The 17283-nt window shown below is 39.2% G+C and overlaps 1 protein-coding gene across 5 annotated transcripts in view; it reads left to right on the forward strand.

Moving 5' to 3' along the window:
* Window positions 1–17283, forward strand: part of LOC105180991 (ADAM metallopeptidase with thrombospondin type 1 motif A) — a 48657-nt gene that overhangs the window by 26420 nt on the left and 4954 nt on the right. For 2 of the 5 annotated variants that reach the window (XM_025301440.1, XM_025301456.1), the window contains exons 6-24: window positions 2467–2668; window positions 4975–5185; window positions 5301–5508; window positions 6681–6895; window positions 7297–7449; window positions 7615–7764; window positions 8328–8479; window positions 9332–9671; window positions 10046–10134; window positions 10307–10654; window positions 10879–11045; window positions 11252–11502; window positions 11680–12058; window positions 12276–12437; window positions 12993–13133; window positions 15449–15580; window positions 15710–15880; window positions 16018–16233; window positions 16620–16811. In XM_025301440.1, the coding sequence (XP_025157225.1) occupies window positions 2467–2668; window positions 4975–5185; window positions 5301–5508; window positions 6681–6895; window positions 7297–7449; window positions 7615–7764; window positions 8328–8479; window positions 9332–9671; window positions 10046–10134; window positions 10307–10654; window positions 10879–11045; window positions 11252–11502; window positions 11680–12058; window positions 12276–12437; window positions 12993–13133; window positions 15449–15580; window positions 15710–15880; window positions 16018–16233; window positions 16620–16811 (3879 nt within the window). Of the gene's footprint in view, window positions 1–2466; window positions 2669–4974; window positions 5186–5300; window positions 5509–6680; window positions 6896–7296; window positions 7450–7614; window positions 7765–8327; window positions 8480–9327; window positions 9672–10045; window positions 10135–10306; window positions 10655–10878; window positions 11046–11251; window positions 11503–11679; window positions 12059–12275; window positions 12438–12992; window positions 13134–15448; window positions 15581–15709; window positions 15881–16017; window positions 16234–16619; window positions 16812–17283 lie in introns of all 5 variants that reach the window. The other 3 variants (XM_025301444.1, XM_025301452.1, XM_025301449.1) reach the window with 3 other exon arrangements.

Consider the following 17283-nt stretch of genomic DNA (forward strand, 5'->3'; position numbering starts at 1 on the left):
TAGAAACGCCACTAATAAAAACGTATTGGATAAATCTCGTAAATTATTTCTTAAATTATTTCAACTGGCAAAATGCTATACTAACAAGGAGATAGCAAGACATGTAAAATCGATAATTGAATAAGTCATATTTTATTCGAATGGAGGGGGGGTTGAGTACATAAAAATCCTAAAAGAGATTGTGTACATGAGTCTTCGTTTGCGAGAAATTTGCAATTAAAAAATAGCTACATGTCAAGTACAGTAACTTGGAATCAACAACAAATGTGAAACACGATAGCCACGAAGACTAAAGCACGCGCTCTTGTTGTCTACGTCCAAGGCTGGTTCAATTTTAAAATTCATAATAATAATTAAAACTAAATTTTAAAAAATATATAATAAATAATTAAAACGTTTATTCTTGTTATTTTTTATATAATAAGACAGATATTATTGTATATGTGTGCATTATATTTTTGTCTTATAAAAAATAATAAAAATATTAGAAATATAAAATATAGTAATAAAAATAATAAAAATATTAGAAATATAAAATATAGTAATATATAATATTATAAATAAAAAAAGGTTGTCCCCTACGAGGACTCGAATCCCTCCTCGGACGTAGAGAACAAAATAAGGCGCGTGCCTTAGTCTTTGTGGCTACCGCGCTTCGCGGTTAGTGGTTTCAAGTTACTACAGTTCTGGTATAGCTATTTTTTTAATTGAAAATTTCTTGCAAATAAAGGCCCATGCACGCGAACCCTCTTTATGTACTCAACCCCCCCTTTCGAATGAAATATGACTCATTCAATTATTGATGTTACATGTCTTTCCATCTCTTTGTAAGTATTATCGTAAGTTATACTGAAAGTCTATAATTACAGAATAATCGAAAATAATAATAAAACGATGTTTAAAAAATAAAAATTGGTAGTTAATTTTCGTTCGTGTGAAATAAAATTCGTTTCTAAATACAGGCATTTCTCACAGGTGTGTTACGCGCAACTTTTTACAATACGTAACACGGGATCGATTATGAAAGCGATAGTTACGCACGTGTGTTGACACGTGTTTAACAGGCGGAACGGTGCAAACCACTTTTAGGTTCAATTTGTCGCAAATTAGAAGTGAACGAACGAATGTACGTTGCTCGCTCGCGGAATATGGAAATTACGGAGGAAAACGCGGATCGTGCCATAACGGTGTTGATAATCGATAAATGTCGCTTTATTGCTTCTAAGCCAGTTTCACCACACTCCCATAATGTAGTGTGGTGTGTCATTAGAGCAGTCATGGTGGACGATCCGCGATCCTGATGACAGCTTGCTGTAATTAGAAGAAAGTTCTCTCCCTTTTCCACTATTTTGCGATCATCGTTCTGTGACTATTCATCAAAGACGAGTTTAATTATGGGTCTCCTAGATTGAATTTTGTTAATCCTTCGATATACACGTCGGACAAAAAGAGAAATAACGACGTCGCAGATGTGTGTGTTAACTTTCGACTTTTTATTGGCGCGTGCAAGATGTCCCGGATCGACCGTACTTTCTTTTAACTCGCGGATTCTTCATATCGAATTAATTGTCGCTTCCTCGTCGTAGAATATTCGATACAATATCATTTTCTTTTGTGTTTCTAATGCTATTTCGAGTTATTTGAATTTTGTATTAATTCAATTTGGGTTTTGAATCAATTTAATTTTGTATCTTTTAATTATTAGTCATTTTATATTAGTTTGTCATTTGTGAAAATCTGACGCGACATCGTTGTCTATATGTTTTAACGTTCAACATGCGATATCTCAATGGCGAAGCGTCTCAGATTCGAATTGCTCCTCTTGAGGAAGATTTGCATTGTATTTCGACATAGCAAATTCTCTTTTGATTCGTCTATACTCGTGCACATCCATGCGCGTCTCTCCCCCGGATTCGCTTACATGTGGAATGCACGTAGGCGGATTATATTTAGCGAAAGCATACTCTCGGCTGCTTCTACCGCATAATATGCTCGGATCGAGGAAGTTCTTACATAGTGCAATATCGAGACACAACTGATCCCCAAATAGACCATGCTGGAGATCAGAGATATTACTAGCGAAAACTATACTGTGGAAAAATATTTTGCGAAATCAGCGGACGTTCTGTTCACTTGAAGATTGTCTGGATCGATTCGGAATCAATTTGTTTCTCGATGAGACAACTCGATGAGAAGTACCTGTAATCTTCGATCGACAGGTAAAAATAAAGTGCGTTTAACGAGAAACTGGAAACTTCGGGGAAGCAAATATAGAACGAATTGTATTCTTATATTTCGTTTCGCAAGTAGACTCGGATAGAATTTAGTCGACGGAATTGATATTTTGATATGTAGGATTTTAGAATCGAAAATTCCGTTATGAAGATTATTTATCTGGAAGATTATCTGGTGATTGCGACAATCGATGTGATGCATTATGATTCGAATTTTTGTTGCGATTTTTAGACCGGTCACATGAAGACGTCTATGGGAAGCTACTTTATCAAACCTACGGAACATTGGCGCGAAGATGACAAGGACTCCCTTGGATCTTCATTGCAGCACGCGATTTATCGGGTACCCTCAACGGTGTCGTCCAGCTTCAACGAAGATACCGGCTTCGATATTACCGAGGACGAAGTCAAGAATCGTAACTGCGGCGTGATAGGTAAGTCAACTTTCACTCGTATGTTTATAACTAATTTCATTCGCGATATTCTCGCCACATAGGAAGGATCGATACGACATTATCAATTTCGCGCATATAGACTTATCGATGCAATCGCTATAAACAACGCTATAATAAATTCAGAAATGACCTAAATGAATAAATCACTAAGAAACATTAAGAAAGGCTACGCAAGATAATAATGCGATTTTATTATCCATTCATCAGTAAAATTCGCAACTGTCATCCTGCGTAACTCATATTTGTCCCAAATATTCCTTACTGATTAAACATTTGAAAGTTTTCATATAATTATTGAATAAATAAAAAATATTCTCTCTCCCTCTCTTTCTGCCATGTTTATATGTGAGACCACAATTGCACGGATTTAACACACATCTCGACGTGAAACGCGTGTTCACGTACGCGAGGACTCGAAGAGGAGAGAAGGTATCGTGTCTTTTTTCATTCAGCGTATACTCGCACGACCACCTCTACCGAAACAGGTTCAGACATTTACGTTTTTCCTCGGGCGAATTCTGATGTACCATCGAGACAGCTTGGCGACGCGCGGTACTCTCTGCCTACAAAACGACGTCGTCGATGGTACACTGTCCAAATATTCTCATCTCCTTGTGTATCACTTCGGGTCGTGCGAGTGTCATCTTTTAAAAATAACGTCGACTTCGTCGAGTCCGCCTGCCTGCAACGATACGATATCAATTGCGTGTCGATTAATTAATTACGATAAAACTGAGTCGTGTAAATTTTCACGCGTAAGCAACGAGTATGAACTCTTGCCTCTATGTGTAACATGATGCCGAAATGAAACAATTATTCCGTCTTAGATAAATTTTGTTTAACGGGACGTTTAACGGGAACGTCGTTATCGTTACTTGTTGCGCAGGTATAATACATGGCAGAGATGATACGCAACGAGAATGTAACGATAACGACATTATTATTACAAGCTACAAAATAAGTTCACTGAATAAGCATGCTATTTCTGAACACATTATTTGTTAAGCACGGTGATAGTTTTTCACAGTAAAATTTAAAAGGATAAGATGTAAAGCTCAACGAGAGTTCAAAATATTGAGATTACATAAATAGAAGAGTTCAAAATATTAAATCAGTACATCTTCATTTTCTTCTTTTTCTTGATATTGACTAAGAACTAAGATCCTAAGGATTTAGTTAAAGATAATATATAAAGATAATACGTCCCTTTTATTATTAAGATCTCGAAGTATCGAAGCAAGGGAATGTAGTAGCGACGAGGCGTGCCGGGAAAAGCAGACAGACAGCACACGCCGATTACGTGGTTCTCGTTAAGTCTGCGGAGCCTCTAGCAATCTTCGACGCGAACGATCGAATCTCCGATATGCAAAAGTCATTGACTCGATGCGATCGCGTCGCGAGCTAACGGGTACCCTGATTAACTTCCAAGTTGACCCGAGCCCTTCCTGTTTCTCTCTTTCTTTCTCGTCCCTCGCGAAAAAAAAGCGAATTATTATGGATACTCGGTCGAGTCCATAATAGGAAAAGAATGGACGAAAGGGTCGCCGCTTAAAACGATCTCTACGAAGTCACGCGACTCGAAAGTTCGTTCATTCGCTGTCGTTATCGCGACGTTGAATATTAGAAATATGAATGGTCTCTGGAGACCATTACGTGTAATACCCGCTACCTCCTTCTAGTGATTTTACTTTCACTTATATGTAACATTTAAACGATGACTGCGATGCGGTAATGAGATATAACGAGGACATCGAAGAGACGATAGCGGCATGAGAAGGCATGATGCAAATAATACACTTCATCATTTTTTACGTCGCACCTTCGAGCATGCAAATTATGAATGCGTTCTTTTCGCCGAGACGAGACGTAAGATATTCGATAATCGCTAGAAAGTTACGCGATGTATACTGTATTTTCGATCGGGTGAAAGTGCATGTTGTTTGCAACGTTCGTCCGGCACGATATCCCTCGTATGTGTACGACAGGATTTCAAGCGAAAAATAAGAATCGCGTGAAAAACCGACGTGCGTGCTGTGACGAATTGGCCGATGCGACGGAAAATTCCGCAATGTCTCCCTTCTGGCGTTCCAGTCGACCGTAAGCAATAACGGTGATCTGTAAAACGTATTAAAATGCGCGTGAACGCGTTCAACGTAATAATTTACTTAGCGAAACAGGATTGTCAGCGTTACACATTAGAGTGATAATTTCTCCTATTTCAAGAATTAACTCGTGAATGTATGATTCTTCTTGCATAATCGTGATTAGCATTACGATGTCAATAGATTATGACTTAGACGACACTCCTTCACCGCTGACGGACGACAGTTCCGCTCATAAGATTTACGTCGGGGAGCGTCCGCGAGAACGCAGATCATTGACGCGGAAAACCGCGTCGCTGGGGCATTCCAAGGAGGAAGAGGAGGAGTACGAACGGTTTACGGAGCAGAGCGAGTATCGTCGGGCTTTCTTTGAAAAGGAAAACCGCGACAATAGGTATCGACTGATTCTACATATGACCGAGCATAAGGAAAGAAGACAAAATCACTGAGTGCATCAGTCGAATGTATGTATGCATCAAGTTCGTAACATACGTTTGATGCAATTCTAGATACTACAGTATGGAACGCGAGCACAGCTATCAGAACGGAGAGTACTCTCAAGACTCGGAGATGGAGTCGGATCCTTTCGTCACGTGGAGGCCACGACGAGCGTTGCCTCGTGAATATTTCATCGAGATCATGGTGGTAGCTGACAAGAAAATGGTAGATTACCACGGTAGCGGCTTAATCAGTTATATCTTGGTCCTGATGAGCACGGTGGGTACATACTACCTTCGAATATTCGTAGATTAGTAAGAAAGTGGAAATTGAAAATTCTAACTGTGAATCCGAATATCTATTTCGTATAGAAGGATATTTCGTTGTTATGAAATCAAATCAGTACGGTTCTTACGTTCCTCTTCGCCGTTATTCATTTTTTAACTTTTGCTATAAAATTTTGATCGCTGTGATATCAAAGGAAACGCACTAGCGTTATAATACTGCTGATATTTTAATATGTGAGGAAAACATGTCGTGTCAGGTAGTATATTATATTTTATATCTCATTTCACGTGCACGCACGCGCATTAAGAAGACTTAATATAATAATGATTTTCAAAAAATATATGACTCTCTCTCTCTCTCTCTCTCTCTCTCTCTCTCCCTCTCCCTCTCCCTCTCCCTCTCCCTCTCCCTCTCCCTCTCTCTCCCTCTCCCTCTCCTCTCTCTCTCTCTCTCTCTCTCTCTCTCTCTCTCTCTCTCTCTCTCAAGTCAAGACAGAAGAAGAGAAACGGGATGGCAAGCATTGATTCGATGTAATTCGGTAGTTAGCTTCGTCATGGTGGTCATTATCGAGTGCACTACGCCAGTTATATATCCCACGCGAAGGCCACACCTTACCGGAGGGCAACATCCTGCGGAGAGTTCGCTTTCACGAATCCACGCCTGTCATTCATTCGATGATTCAATCTCGTTTCCTAACTGCCAACTATCAATCGGCTTTAAGAGATTCATGAATCTTTTATGAATGAAAGAGCGAACAGAATTGAAATAGATGCTTTCGATATGCAGCGTACCCTAAATACAATAAGTGTTCTTTCAGTCAATAATCTTAGCTACAGTTATCTTAAAGACGATTTTTGACAGCAACGAGATGATCACTCGTTTTTTTTATTTTTAGTTTTAATCTTCTCAATTTTAATTTTTAACGTCGTATATATTTGAACTTGATTAAATTACCTCTTTTTACTTATTCAGATATAACTTCTTTCACTTGGGTAAAAAGCACGAAGTCATGCACCAATTTACTCAATTTATATGAATATTAAATATGTTGAATCTGAATATTAAATATGTTGCAACTGTAGATGAACTCGTTGCGATATTACGATAATCAAATAAATTGTCTCAAATACATTGTCAAATATGTCTGCTCCTTGGAAGGATAGGTCTCACGGATTTATAAAGATCAATCGATCGGCAATCCAGTGAGCATAGCCGTGATGAAAATTATCAAGACCGACGTGATATTCGGTGAGAAGCATACTGGCAGCGATGGAATCGCGGCAGCCGAGATGTTGAAGCGATTTTGCAACTGGCAAAAGCACAACAATCCGGATGAGCCCTCCCCAGAACACCACGACGCTGCGCTTCTTTTGACCAGGTTTGTATCAGACATATTATATTAGACAAACTCAAGTTCTTCAAATTATAGACATATACTCAATGGCAAGCTTTGGTTCTCTTTCGTGATTTTCATTTCAAAATACATCAAAGAGAAATGTGTTGCAACATTATCGTCGATACGTACGTATTACATAACAACTGCATATAGATCAAATAATATTAATTAACGATATGTAGTAAATATAATGTTGGATTGATTATGTATAAATAATTGTATTAAAGTTATTTGCCAGCGTTAAAAAATTTTACAATTTTATCATTTACCATAAGGATGTTTAGATAAAATAATTGACGAGAAAATTTTGGTTTTAAGAAGTTAAAATTTGAGATACCGAGACGGACTGCATGTACATTTCTGAATACAAAGTAAATTTCTAGAGAAAATTTATGTCACAATCCGAGTCAGAAGCGTTGTGACACTCTGGGATTAGCCGAACTTGGTAGAATGTGCTCGCCAGGATCTTCGTGTGCTATTGTACAGGACAATGGATTGGCCGCGGCGTTTACCATCGCGCATGAGATCGGTCATGTGTAAGTGTATTATCAATACAATAACATATCACTGTTATATTCTAATATTCGAATAGTATGCTATTTTATAGTAGCATATTATTATAGTAGCATATTACATATGTTACAATGATCGTAAACGTGTTATGCTTCGCTTCAAAGAGAAATACTTGAAATGATTTTCAGGCTCAACATGCCGCACGACGACGATCCCAAGTGTGCGGGCTTCAGGAACCGTTCGGGCGTGCACAACGTCATGTCCCGCATGCTGGACGATAACACCTTTCCTTGGGAATGGTCCAAATGCTCCCGGCACTATGTCACCGAATTTCTCGAGTGAGTCAATCATTAGTCGGCAAACGACTCGGTTATGAACGGCGCGCCGGGGTACTCTGGGAAAAGATCATCACGAATTGACCCACGACCGCGACCTGATACGATACCGCAACACGCTGCGCGATGGCAGGCTTTGTCTGTGTCGCGTTAATCTGCCTCTGTTTTGTATAGCGTGCGCTCGCGATGAGATCTCTGAATAGACTATTTCTCGAAACTTGTCCGCGGCGATGATAACTTATGGTTCGTTTAATAATCCCTTCACAATCCGACAGGACTTTCAAGTTCTGCCAACTCCGAGCAAATCTAATTCGAGAGAAACGTGGGATGCTGTGAATATTTTCTATAATATATCTTTCGAAAGGGCAATAGGTGGAAGACGAGTCGTCGTGTAAAAATCCGGTTGAACGGGATTTTAAACGATTCTTGTGCGCTCGTAAACGCATCTCGTTGTTACGAGAAATGCGATCCCAAAGGGATATTTGTGCGATATGCAAAACTGTCTAATGACGTGTTTCGCAAGAACCACGTGAAATTCTTTAATTCATGCCTTGTCTTGTTTTCAGAGCTGGCTACGCTAACTGCCTATTAGACGAGCCCAGCAAGATGATGGAACGGCAGAACGGTCGCTTACCCGGCGAAGATTATTCGGAGAACAAGCAGTGCGAGCTCGTCTTCGGGCAAGGATCCAGAATCTGCCCTCACATGGTGAGTGATGGTAAGTCGAAAACGTTCTTCTTTTCATGGATCTGATTGAAACTAGTTCTCGATTTGTCTCAAAAGGACACGCTCTACTTTCGCTTGTTTCATTTTCATTTAATTGGCACCTTTGACCATTCTAGTTAATTCTGATATTCTTGCGCAATGAGAGTCGATGGATACGCAGCTTAATACATTATCATTCTCTGCAGTTAAGCACTACAATTCTTTCCTACTCCTTGAAATCCTTTTTCACAACCTTCCGTTCTGTTGTATGAAGTCACATACTGTGTCGAGTGAACTATAGTCAGTTCGTTCGATGAGTTACTTATATTTATGTAAATTCATACCGTGTCAGCGTCGTTGTGTGCATTGACTTCATTGTTTGCGACATCACATACCATACTGTCGAATAAACATAGTTGTCATCTTAACTACATTTTTCATTAGTCAAGGCAGTAGTATCAGCTGCGAAGCTGTTGCTTCGTCGTTTGGTCGCTTCACGACAAAGTCAAATACATCTACTACACTCGAGTAATCAGACGCTTTGTATCCTATATACCGTGCATTAAAGTTATAATCATCATCATCATTATCATCATCAATATTATTTTCATATTATTATTATTGTGTGTCTGTGTATGTATTATTGTTACTATATTTAATTCATATTATTATCTATTTAATCTATAAGCTACCATAACAGTAACGAGTTTAATTCTTTTATATGCAAACAATAACAAAATTGCATAGTTCAATTTAAACCTCGAAATCTTACCGATATCAATAACTCTGTAATATATGCATTAAAATAAACTGTTGCTTAAGAATTGAGGTAAACTGAGGGCTTGGTTGGTTACCGGCCAGGCAGTGTGTAGGACATTGTGGTGCACCGCGCCATTGTGGGATCATCATCAGCAATGTCACACCCAGCATATGCCATGGGCGGACGGTACCTCGTGCGGCGTCGACAAGTGGTGTCATCACGGCGAGTGCGTTTCGCGCAGAAATCTTAAGCCGGTGGACGGCCAATGGGGCGAATGGGGAAGATATGGCGAATGTTCGCGCACCTGCGGTGGCGGTGTCAAAAGAAAGTACCGCGAGTGCGACAATCCGGCACCGAAGAATGGTGGCAACTACTGCATTGGTGAACGTGTCAAATATCGTAGCTGCGGTATCAGAGAGTGCCCACCTGGTAGCCCGGATTTCAGGTACATGTTAACACGCTGCGCGCGAGAATCATCGTCAATGAAATTTCTCGGGAGTGTGAAAAATAGGAACTTAATAAAATTTATTTATAATTAATAAGCATTATGCGCGAGATTTCTTATATCTATTTTATATTTCTTCTTGAAAAGAAACTCGTCTGTTTCAGTTCTTAGAATAACTTTCTAAATGAATCAACAGGAGCATGACTGTGTCAATTAATGTTGTATCAATTAACGCTGGAAATAGATCAATGAAGCGATGCAAATTGGAGCGTGTAGTGCATAATCGCATTTTAACCCCGTAAAGCATTATTGATCTCGATGATTCACTCATACACTTTCAATATTAGCAGTCGTTCCTTCTTCTCTTTTCGCAGAGAGCAACAGTGCTCGAAATTCGACAACAATAACTTCAACATTCAGAATCTCGCTAGGGATGTCAAATGGCATGCAAAATATACAAGAAGTAAGCGATTACTTTTATTTTGATTTACTCTCATTTATTTATTCTCAGTTATTTTACATTCGTTTAAACTTACTTTGAACAAGTAAGATCGACTTTTAATTTATCTTTGAATTTACGAGGAGTACCACGAACAATAAGAAAAAGGACCTTAACATGAATCTTTCATTTGCAGTACTATCGCAAGATCGTTGCAAATTATACTGCCAAGTGGAAAGTAATCAATATTATATGTTACGCGACAAAGTGATCGACGGAACACCCTGCGGACCCGATACTTTTCATATATGCGTTAACGGCCAATGCAAACCAGCTGGGTGCGATCACGTTTTGAATTCGACTGTTGAGCTCGATACCTGCGGAGTCTGCCGAGGAGATAACTCTACCTGTCAGAGAATCACCGGCTCCTACAATGCCAGCGTGTACGGTTATACGAGAGTGGCTAAGATTCCTGCCGGTAGTAGTTATATCGACATTAGGCAACGCGGCTGGCTGAGTTCGCACAATGATAGCAATTACCTCGGTAAAACTCTCGTCGAAATTCGGTTTCTGTTTCCTACTGTGATAACAATTCAACGTTTGAAAATTACTCGCATGATATCTTATGATGATAAAACAGTCAATCCTCCTATTTATGCACTCCTGTCTCTTTGGGAACATTCTTAACCCATCACGATTTGAATTAATTTCCTCGAAAGTTTTGACTGGATGTTAACTGAAAACGTGTCACGATGTATTGTCCTATAGCATTGCGGATCGGAGAAGACGGCGAATATATTCTGAACGGCAATTTTATGGTGATGCATCGCAAGGTGATCGTATATCCGGGCGTCACCATCGAATACAGCGGACCAGAATCGGTCGTCGAGCGACTCAACAGTTCTCGGCCAATCACTATCGATCTAATTCTGGAGGCAGGTCTACTCATTATTTAATTTATAGTATCTTATATTTTGTATATTACAGTATATTATATATTATATAATATAGTATATTTATAATATATATATATATATATTAATATCTAATTTAACGTTATTCGATTGCAATGACGTTACTCAGGGACCGAAGAAAGATCGGCAATGTATGTCTGTTCAAATAAACATATACAATGTTCCAGATATTATCCGTAGGGAATGTGTATCCGCCGCAAATTACATATGAATACACCGTACCGAAGAATATTCTCAACAGCTTCATGTGGTTGCTCAGCGACTGGTCGACTTGTAATCGAATGTGCCAGGGTATGAAATATCGTAAAGCCGAATGCAGAAGCACCGAGCACAAGGACGTGGTGCCCGACGATTATTGCAGAGCCGAGAACAGGCCACAAGAGGAGAGTCAAGTGTGCAATGCACATTGCACACTGCAGTAAGTAGATTACGCATTTGGTGGTGTTACGTTCGTACCTGAGAATTTTATTTACTAGATCTATTAATTGATTCGATGAACTGTTATTCGTTAGTCGTAAGACATGATATTTCCGAACTTCTTGTCGACTGAATTATTATATTGTATTATTATATTGTAAGAATTGATATGTTTTAGGTGGCAGACGACTTCTGTGTCCGAGTGCTCGAATCACTGTGGCCCAGGCGTTCAAACCATAACTTCGCGATGCGTTCAAGTCTTACTGGATTCGACACATCCTCCACAGCCGATATCAGCACACGTGTGCTTACACATCGAGAAACCAAACGAACATCAATCTTGTATGGGTCCATGTGATGACGCTCATTGGAGTTACAACGAGTGGAATTCCTGCAGTGTCTCATGCGGCGGCGGTGTTCAGTCGAGAAGCGCGAAATGTGTTGATTCGAACGAACGACAGGTGCGAGATGAGAATTGCGCTGGACAGGAGAAGCATCTCAAGAGAATATGCGGTCAAGAGGCTTGCCCCAAGTGGGATTTGGGCGAATGGAGTCCGGTAAGATATGCGCCACGTAGAAAGGCGGGTAAAATGTGCGATGTATTGACATTTCTTCAAGCCTCAGTCTTGATTATACACGTGTTTCAAGTGAAGTGAAACACGAGGTCTCGAGAAGCTTGTCCATCACGCTTTAACCGCCTTAGCCCGCACATCGAATAACATTTACGAATGAGTTGGATTAATAATGTGAAACGCGCGTCACGAAATGTCGCAGTGTTCCGTGACATGCGGCGTGGGAAAACGGCACAGAGACTCCTGGTGCCATGTCGAGAATCGCGTGGTATCGCATACCTTCTGCAGCGGTACGCCAATCGGAACGACGGAGGTCTGCGATGCAGGTCCTTGTCATTACTGGCATGCCGGCGACTGGAGTCCGGTACTGTACATCATTCGAGATCAATATTCGCTGCTTAAATTTGCGTCTCCCTTACTTATAAAAATTTACCGATTCCAGTTTTTATTAGTTTATCTGTATCTTTTAAGAGATTATGTAAAGTTTCTTTTTTTTCTTAATTCGGAAAAGCATATCGATGATAATGATGTCTATTTCGAACGATGAAAGTAATTTCACAATATCATTCCCGACTTCAGAATATCTTTTGCATTGGAACTCGATACTGATGATGAAATTATTATAAAATGATTTCATCTTCGTCATTCCACGATAAAAACGATTAAACCTGACGGTCTCCGAACTATTGGCATACTGTAAGAATTGACCTTGAGCTCAATTTATTACATATAAATCTACTTATTATCTGTCAATTCATATTATTCATATCGCTAGTCTTTATCCACAGTCTAGCCAAATATCTCACCGACATTTTCGATAGATGTTTAAATGCATGGTTTAGAACACACCACGATTTGGTTGACTATCAATTTTGCGTTATGAACTGCCGGATTGAATCTACTTTTTTTATTTGTGCAGTGCTCCGTGACGTGCGGTGAAGGAACGTTACGAAGAAATGTTATCTGCAAAAGTACTGACGGTCTGACGAGCGACAAATGTCCCATCTCGGAAAAACCAGATGATTCGGCTTCCTGCATGCTGAAACCATGCCCTACTGTTGTAAGTTACCGGTACTGTACTTAATAAATCCATACTGCACTCGTAACTTTTGATACGACACCTTCACATAATGTGTGTAAAGGAATAATATCGAATTAAGTCAGGTGAATTTAGTATTTTTGTAAAAACATTTATGTCTATTAAGCTGGCACAGTCATTTCAGCAAATCGCATGGGACTAGCACAGAAATTTAGTACTTTTTTGTTGCTAATTTGTTGCTCTAGTTTCGATTTTGTTGCTCCAGCTATTTCGAAGAAAACAGTGGCTGTGCTAGCTTATCATTAAAGTTAGCACAGCCATTCCAAAAAAAAATAAAAAACCAAAAACGAATATATATTTTTAAACTACGATTTTGTTGTTAATTTGTTGCTCTATTCCTGATTTTGTTGCTCCAGCCATTTCGAAAAAAACAGTAGTTGTGCTTGCTTAAGATTTAAATTAACACAGCCACTTGAAAAAGAAATTAAAATGAAAAACGAATACATATTTTTAAGCTACGATTTTTTTGCTAATTTATTGCTTTATTCCTGATTTTGTTGTCCAGTCGTTTTGCCAAAAATCGGTGTGTTAAACAATAGCCGGAAACCTATAGGTGTGTGCTAGCTACAAGAGTAAACTACTCGAAAAAAATTTGTTGCTCGTCCAATTTCGGTTTTAATATGTTATCTGATTTTGTTGCCTTTAAGATATTACAGTTTCGAATTTGTTGCTCGCGGTATATATTTAAACAATAGCCGGCAACTTAGGTGTGTGCTGGCTCCAGGAGTAAACTACTCGAAAGAAATTTGTTGCTCACCCAATGTCGATCTCAGTATATTGTCAGATTTTGTTGCTCTCAAGATATTGCAGTTTCAAATTTGTTGCTAGCGGTATATGTTTAAACAATAGTCGAGAACCTATAGATGCTGGCTACAGGAGTAAACTATTCGAAAAAAATTTGTTGTTCGCCCAATTTTGGACTAAATATGTTACCCGATCTTGTTGTTCTTAAGATATCTCAATTTCGAATTTGTTGCTCGCGGCACATGTTTAAGCAATAACCGAGAACCTATAGGTGTGTGCTGGCTACAAGAGTAAATGTTTGAGAAACGCACGACATAGAGTCGCGCGCGGGATTAGCTAAATTCAAATCATATGCCTTCATCGGTGCCTTATTTGGGACCACGGTAATGCTCTCGCAGTGAAGGGATGACGGCGCGCATTTGGAAGGCGAGCGTGGCTGGTTTCTTGGCTACGCCGACCTCTGTGAAGTTACCCCACCTTTTCAAAATTTGAAAAAAATGAGCAGAGTTCTGATTGCCTCTCAAATAGTTCTAGAGTTCTCTATCAATAAAAAAAAGAGTTTCGTTGATTAAAGTGGTTAAAACATGAAATAAAGTTATGGGGGAGGACCTTCACGATTGCGTAAATTTAAAAGGCCATAACTTTTTTACCTTAAACTTTAGTGCTTTGATGCTTGAGGAAAATCGATAGAGCTCTTAGGGGAGCTATCAGAACTCTTAACGGAACGCCGAAATTATGAAAAAAAATTTGTTCACCTCTGAGGGACTTAGAAAATTTAGCACTTCGAAACTTCAAACGACTGCAACTTTTTTATCTTCGATCGCAGCTCAACGATTCTTAACAATAATCGATAGAACTCTTCGGGGGGCTACCAGAACTCTAAAGAAATTGACCGATTTTCGAAAAAAAATTTGTTGCTCGTGAGTAATAAATCCAAAACTGCGACATCTTAAGAGCAACAAAATCAGACAACATATTAAGACCGAAATTGGGCGAGCAACAAATTTTTTTCGAGTAGTTTACTCTTGTAGTCAGCATACACCTATAGGTTCCCGGCTATTGTTTAAGACACCGATTTTTGACGAAACGGCTGGAGCAACAAAATCAGGAATAAAGCAAGAAATTAACAACAACAAAATCGTAGTTAAAAAATGTATTCGTTTTTGGTTTTTTATTTCTTTTTTGGAATGGCTGTGCTAACTTTAATGTTAAGCTAGCACAGCCACTGTTTTCTTCGAAATGGCTGAAGCAACAAAATCGAGAATAGAGCAACGAAAAGCACTAAATTTCTGTACTAGTCCCATGCAATTGTGCTGCAGTGGTTGTGTCAGCCGTAAAAGCCAGACGTAAAACATATGTCATTATACATTTGTCATTATTTATACGTTCAATTTACAAGTTGACTGATGGCCAGCTTAATTGAATACGGTAAGAAAAAGTTTCGAGTTTATTATATAATTTCCTTCAACACCATATTTCGTATTCTCGTTCGAAAGGCTACTTATAACGTATAAAGGGAATACATTTTGTAGATAAATGTACCACCGATCATATATTCGTCCAATCCATCGCGTGAAGATCTTTCGCAGCAAGATAACGAAATTGATAACAACGGCATCACATTTCAATCGGGTTACAAGTGGGATGCAGGATTGTACGGTGAGGTAAGCTCGTTGATTTTGTTAAACGTCTTTTTTGTGATATTCGTGACATTTATAACAACGATCATAATGTTTATAATGGCAATCGTGATGTCTGTAATATTCGTTATACTCGTTATTATTTGCATATAGTGCTCGAAAGCGTGCGACACCGGGTACAAAAGTAGAGTCGTAAAGTGTATATCCTCGGAGACGGGACTTGTTGCACCAAATTATTACTGCAATGCGCGTCAACAACCGGCGGCCAGGAGCACGTGCAATCGTCATCCGTGTTCAGTTTGGGTTACCGGTGATTGGAGCGAGGTAGATCCATTTGTATATATCAATATATTATGCCTCATATAATTTTGTCATATTAATATGATTTCCATTGGAATTGTTTTATAATATTTATGTTATGTCCATGATTAATGCTTTTTTCGACGATTGAAATGATCTAGTGCGACTCGGAGTGCGGCCATGGATTCGAGCATCGTCAAGTTCGCTGCCAGAGTTACCGCGGCGAGACCTTGCGAGACATGGAATGCACTGGTCAACAACCGAAACACATGCGAAGGTGTCAGAAGGAGCCTTGCAGAGGTGGCCCTAAAATCAACAGAGAGAACAATTTTGATTCTAATATTGTCCGCAGATGGAGAATGTCTGATTGGACTCCCGTAAGTAACGTTTCTCTCGTATGATAATATAAAATAATAATCGCATTGATTGATGGTTATCAATAGGGGACGTTGTCAAATCTGGCTGACACACATGGGCAATTTAATGTACTTAATGTTCCTTTGTTCTCATTAATCCTTTCTGATCTCTCTGGCATTTAAAAACCAATCGATTGATATGTGGATAAGGAACAATCAATATCAGGATTTAATTTACGTGAGAATTTCACAAGAGACAGGCAAATATAAATATTCAAAAAACGAAAAAGAAATAAAAATGCAGCGAAGCGATAATTGGTGATGATGACAATGTGATTTCTCGCCGAGTGTGACCAGTGCGAGCCATCATATGTAGCGAACTTGCAGCGAAACGAAATATTTTGCAGTGCTCTAAATCGTGCGGCTACGGAATTCAGACGCGAAGAGTGGAATGTATAATCAGAAGAGGCAGCCGTGGGCCGGAAGTACCCGTTAAAGATGAGCAGTGCTCGAGAACGAAACCGCGCAAACCAAAATCGCAGAGATCATGCCAGCGTATTGCCTGCGACTATAGCTGGCAAGAAGGCTCCTGGTTGGAGGTATCTTTGTACCTCTACCTCTTATGCCAGCATCTTGCACTCGTAATGGCTTGCTCCTATGTTCCATTATGCGCACATATAACTCTCGTTAGCCTTCAAGAGCAAAACGTGAAAGTAAAACCGAATTATTTATATTACGCACGTATGTTTGTGTATATATACTTGTACTGCAAAGGAAATAACAATTATCGCAGCAAGAATATATCCATAAGTAACTAATCTTGATGAATCATATCATATAGGAATGGGTGCTATAAATGCTACAGTGGAGTATAGTATATGCATGATGATTGTTGATCAATGGTTATCGATAAGGGACATCATTAAATCCGGTTGAGATGCATTGATGATTTAATGTTCCTTCGTTTTCGTTACTTGAAGCGTATTGGTCCTTCATGCATGCGAATCTCGTCGTATTATTGAGAAATTGAGAATGCTCACGAAGGCGCTTTCCAATCTCACAAATTCAATG

This window comes from Harpegnathos saltator, unplaced genomic scaffold (genome assembly GCF_003227715.2).
Source record: "Harpegnathos saltator strain DR-91 unplaced genomic scaffold, Hsal_v8.6 scaffold113, whole genome shotgun sequence".
Taxonomy (NCBI): Eukaryota; Metazoa; Arthropoda; class Insecta; order Hymenoptera; family Formicidae; genus Harpegnathos; species Harpegnathos saltator.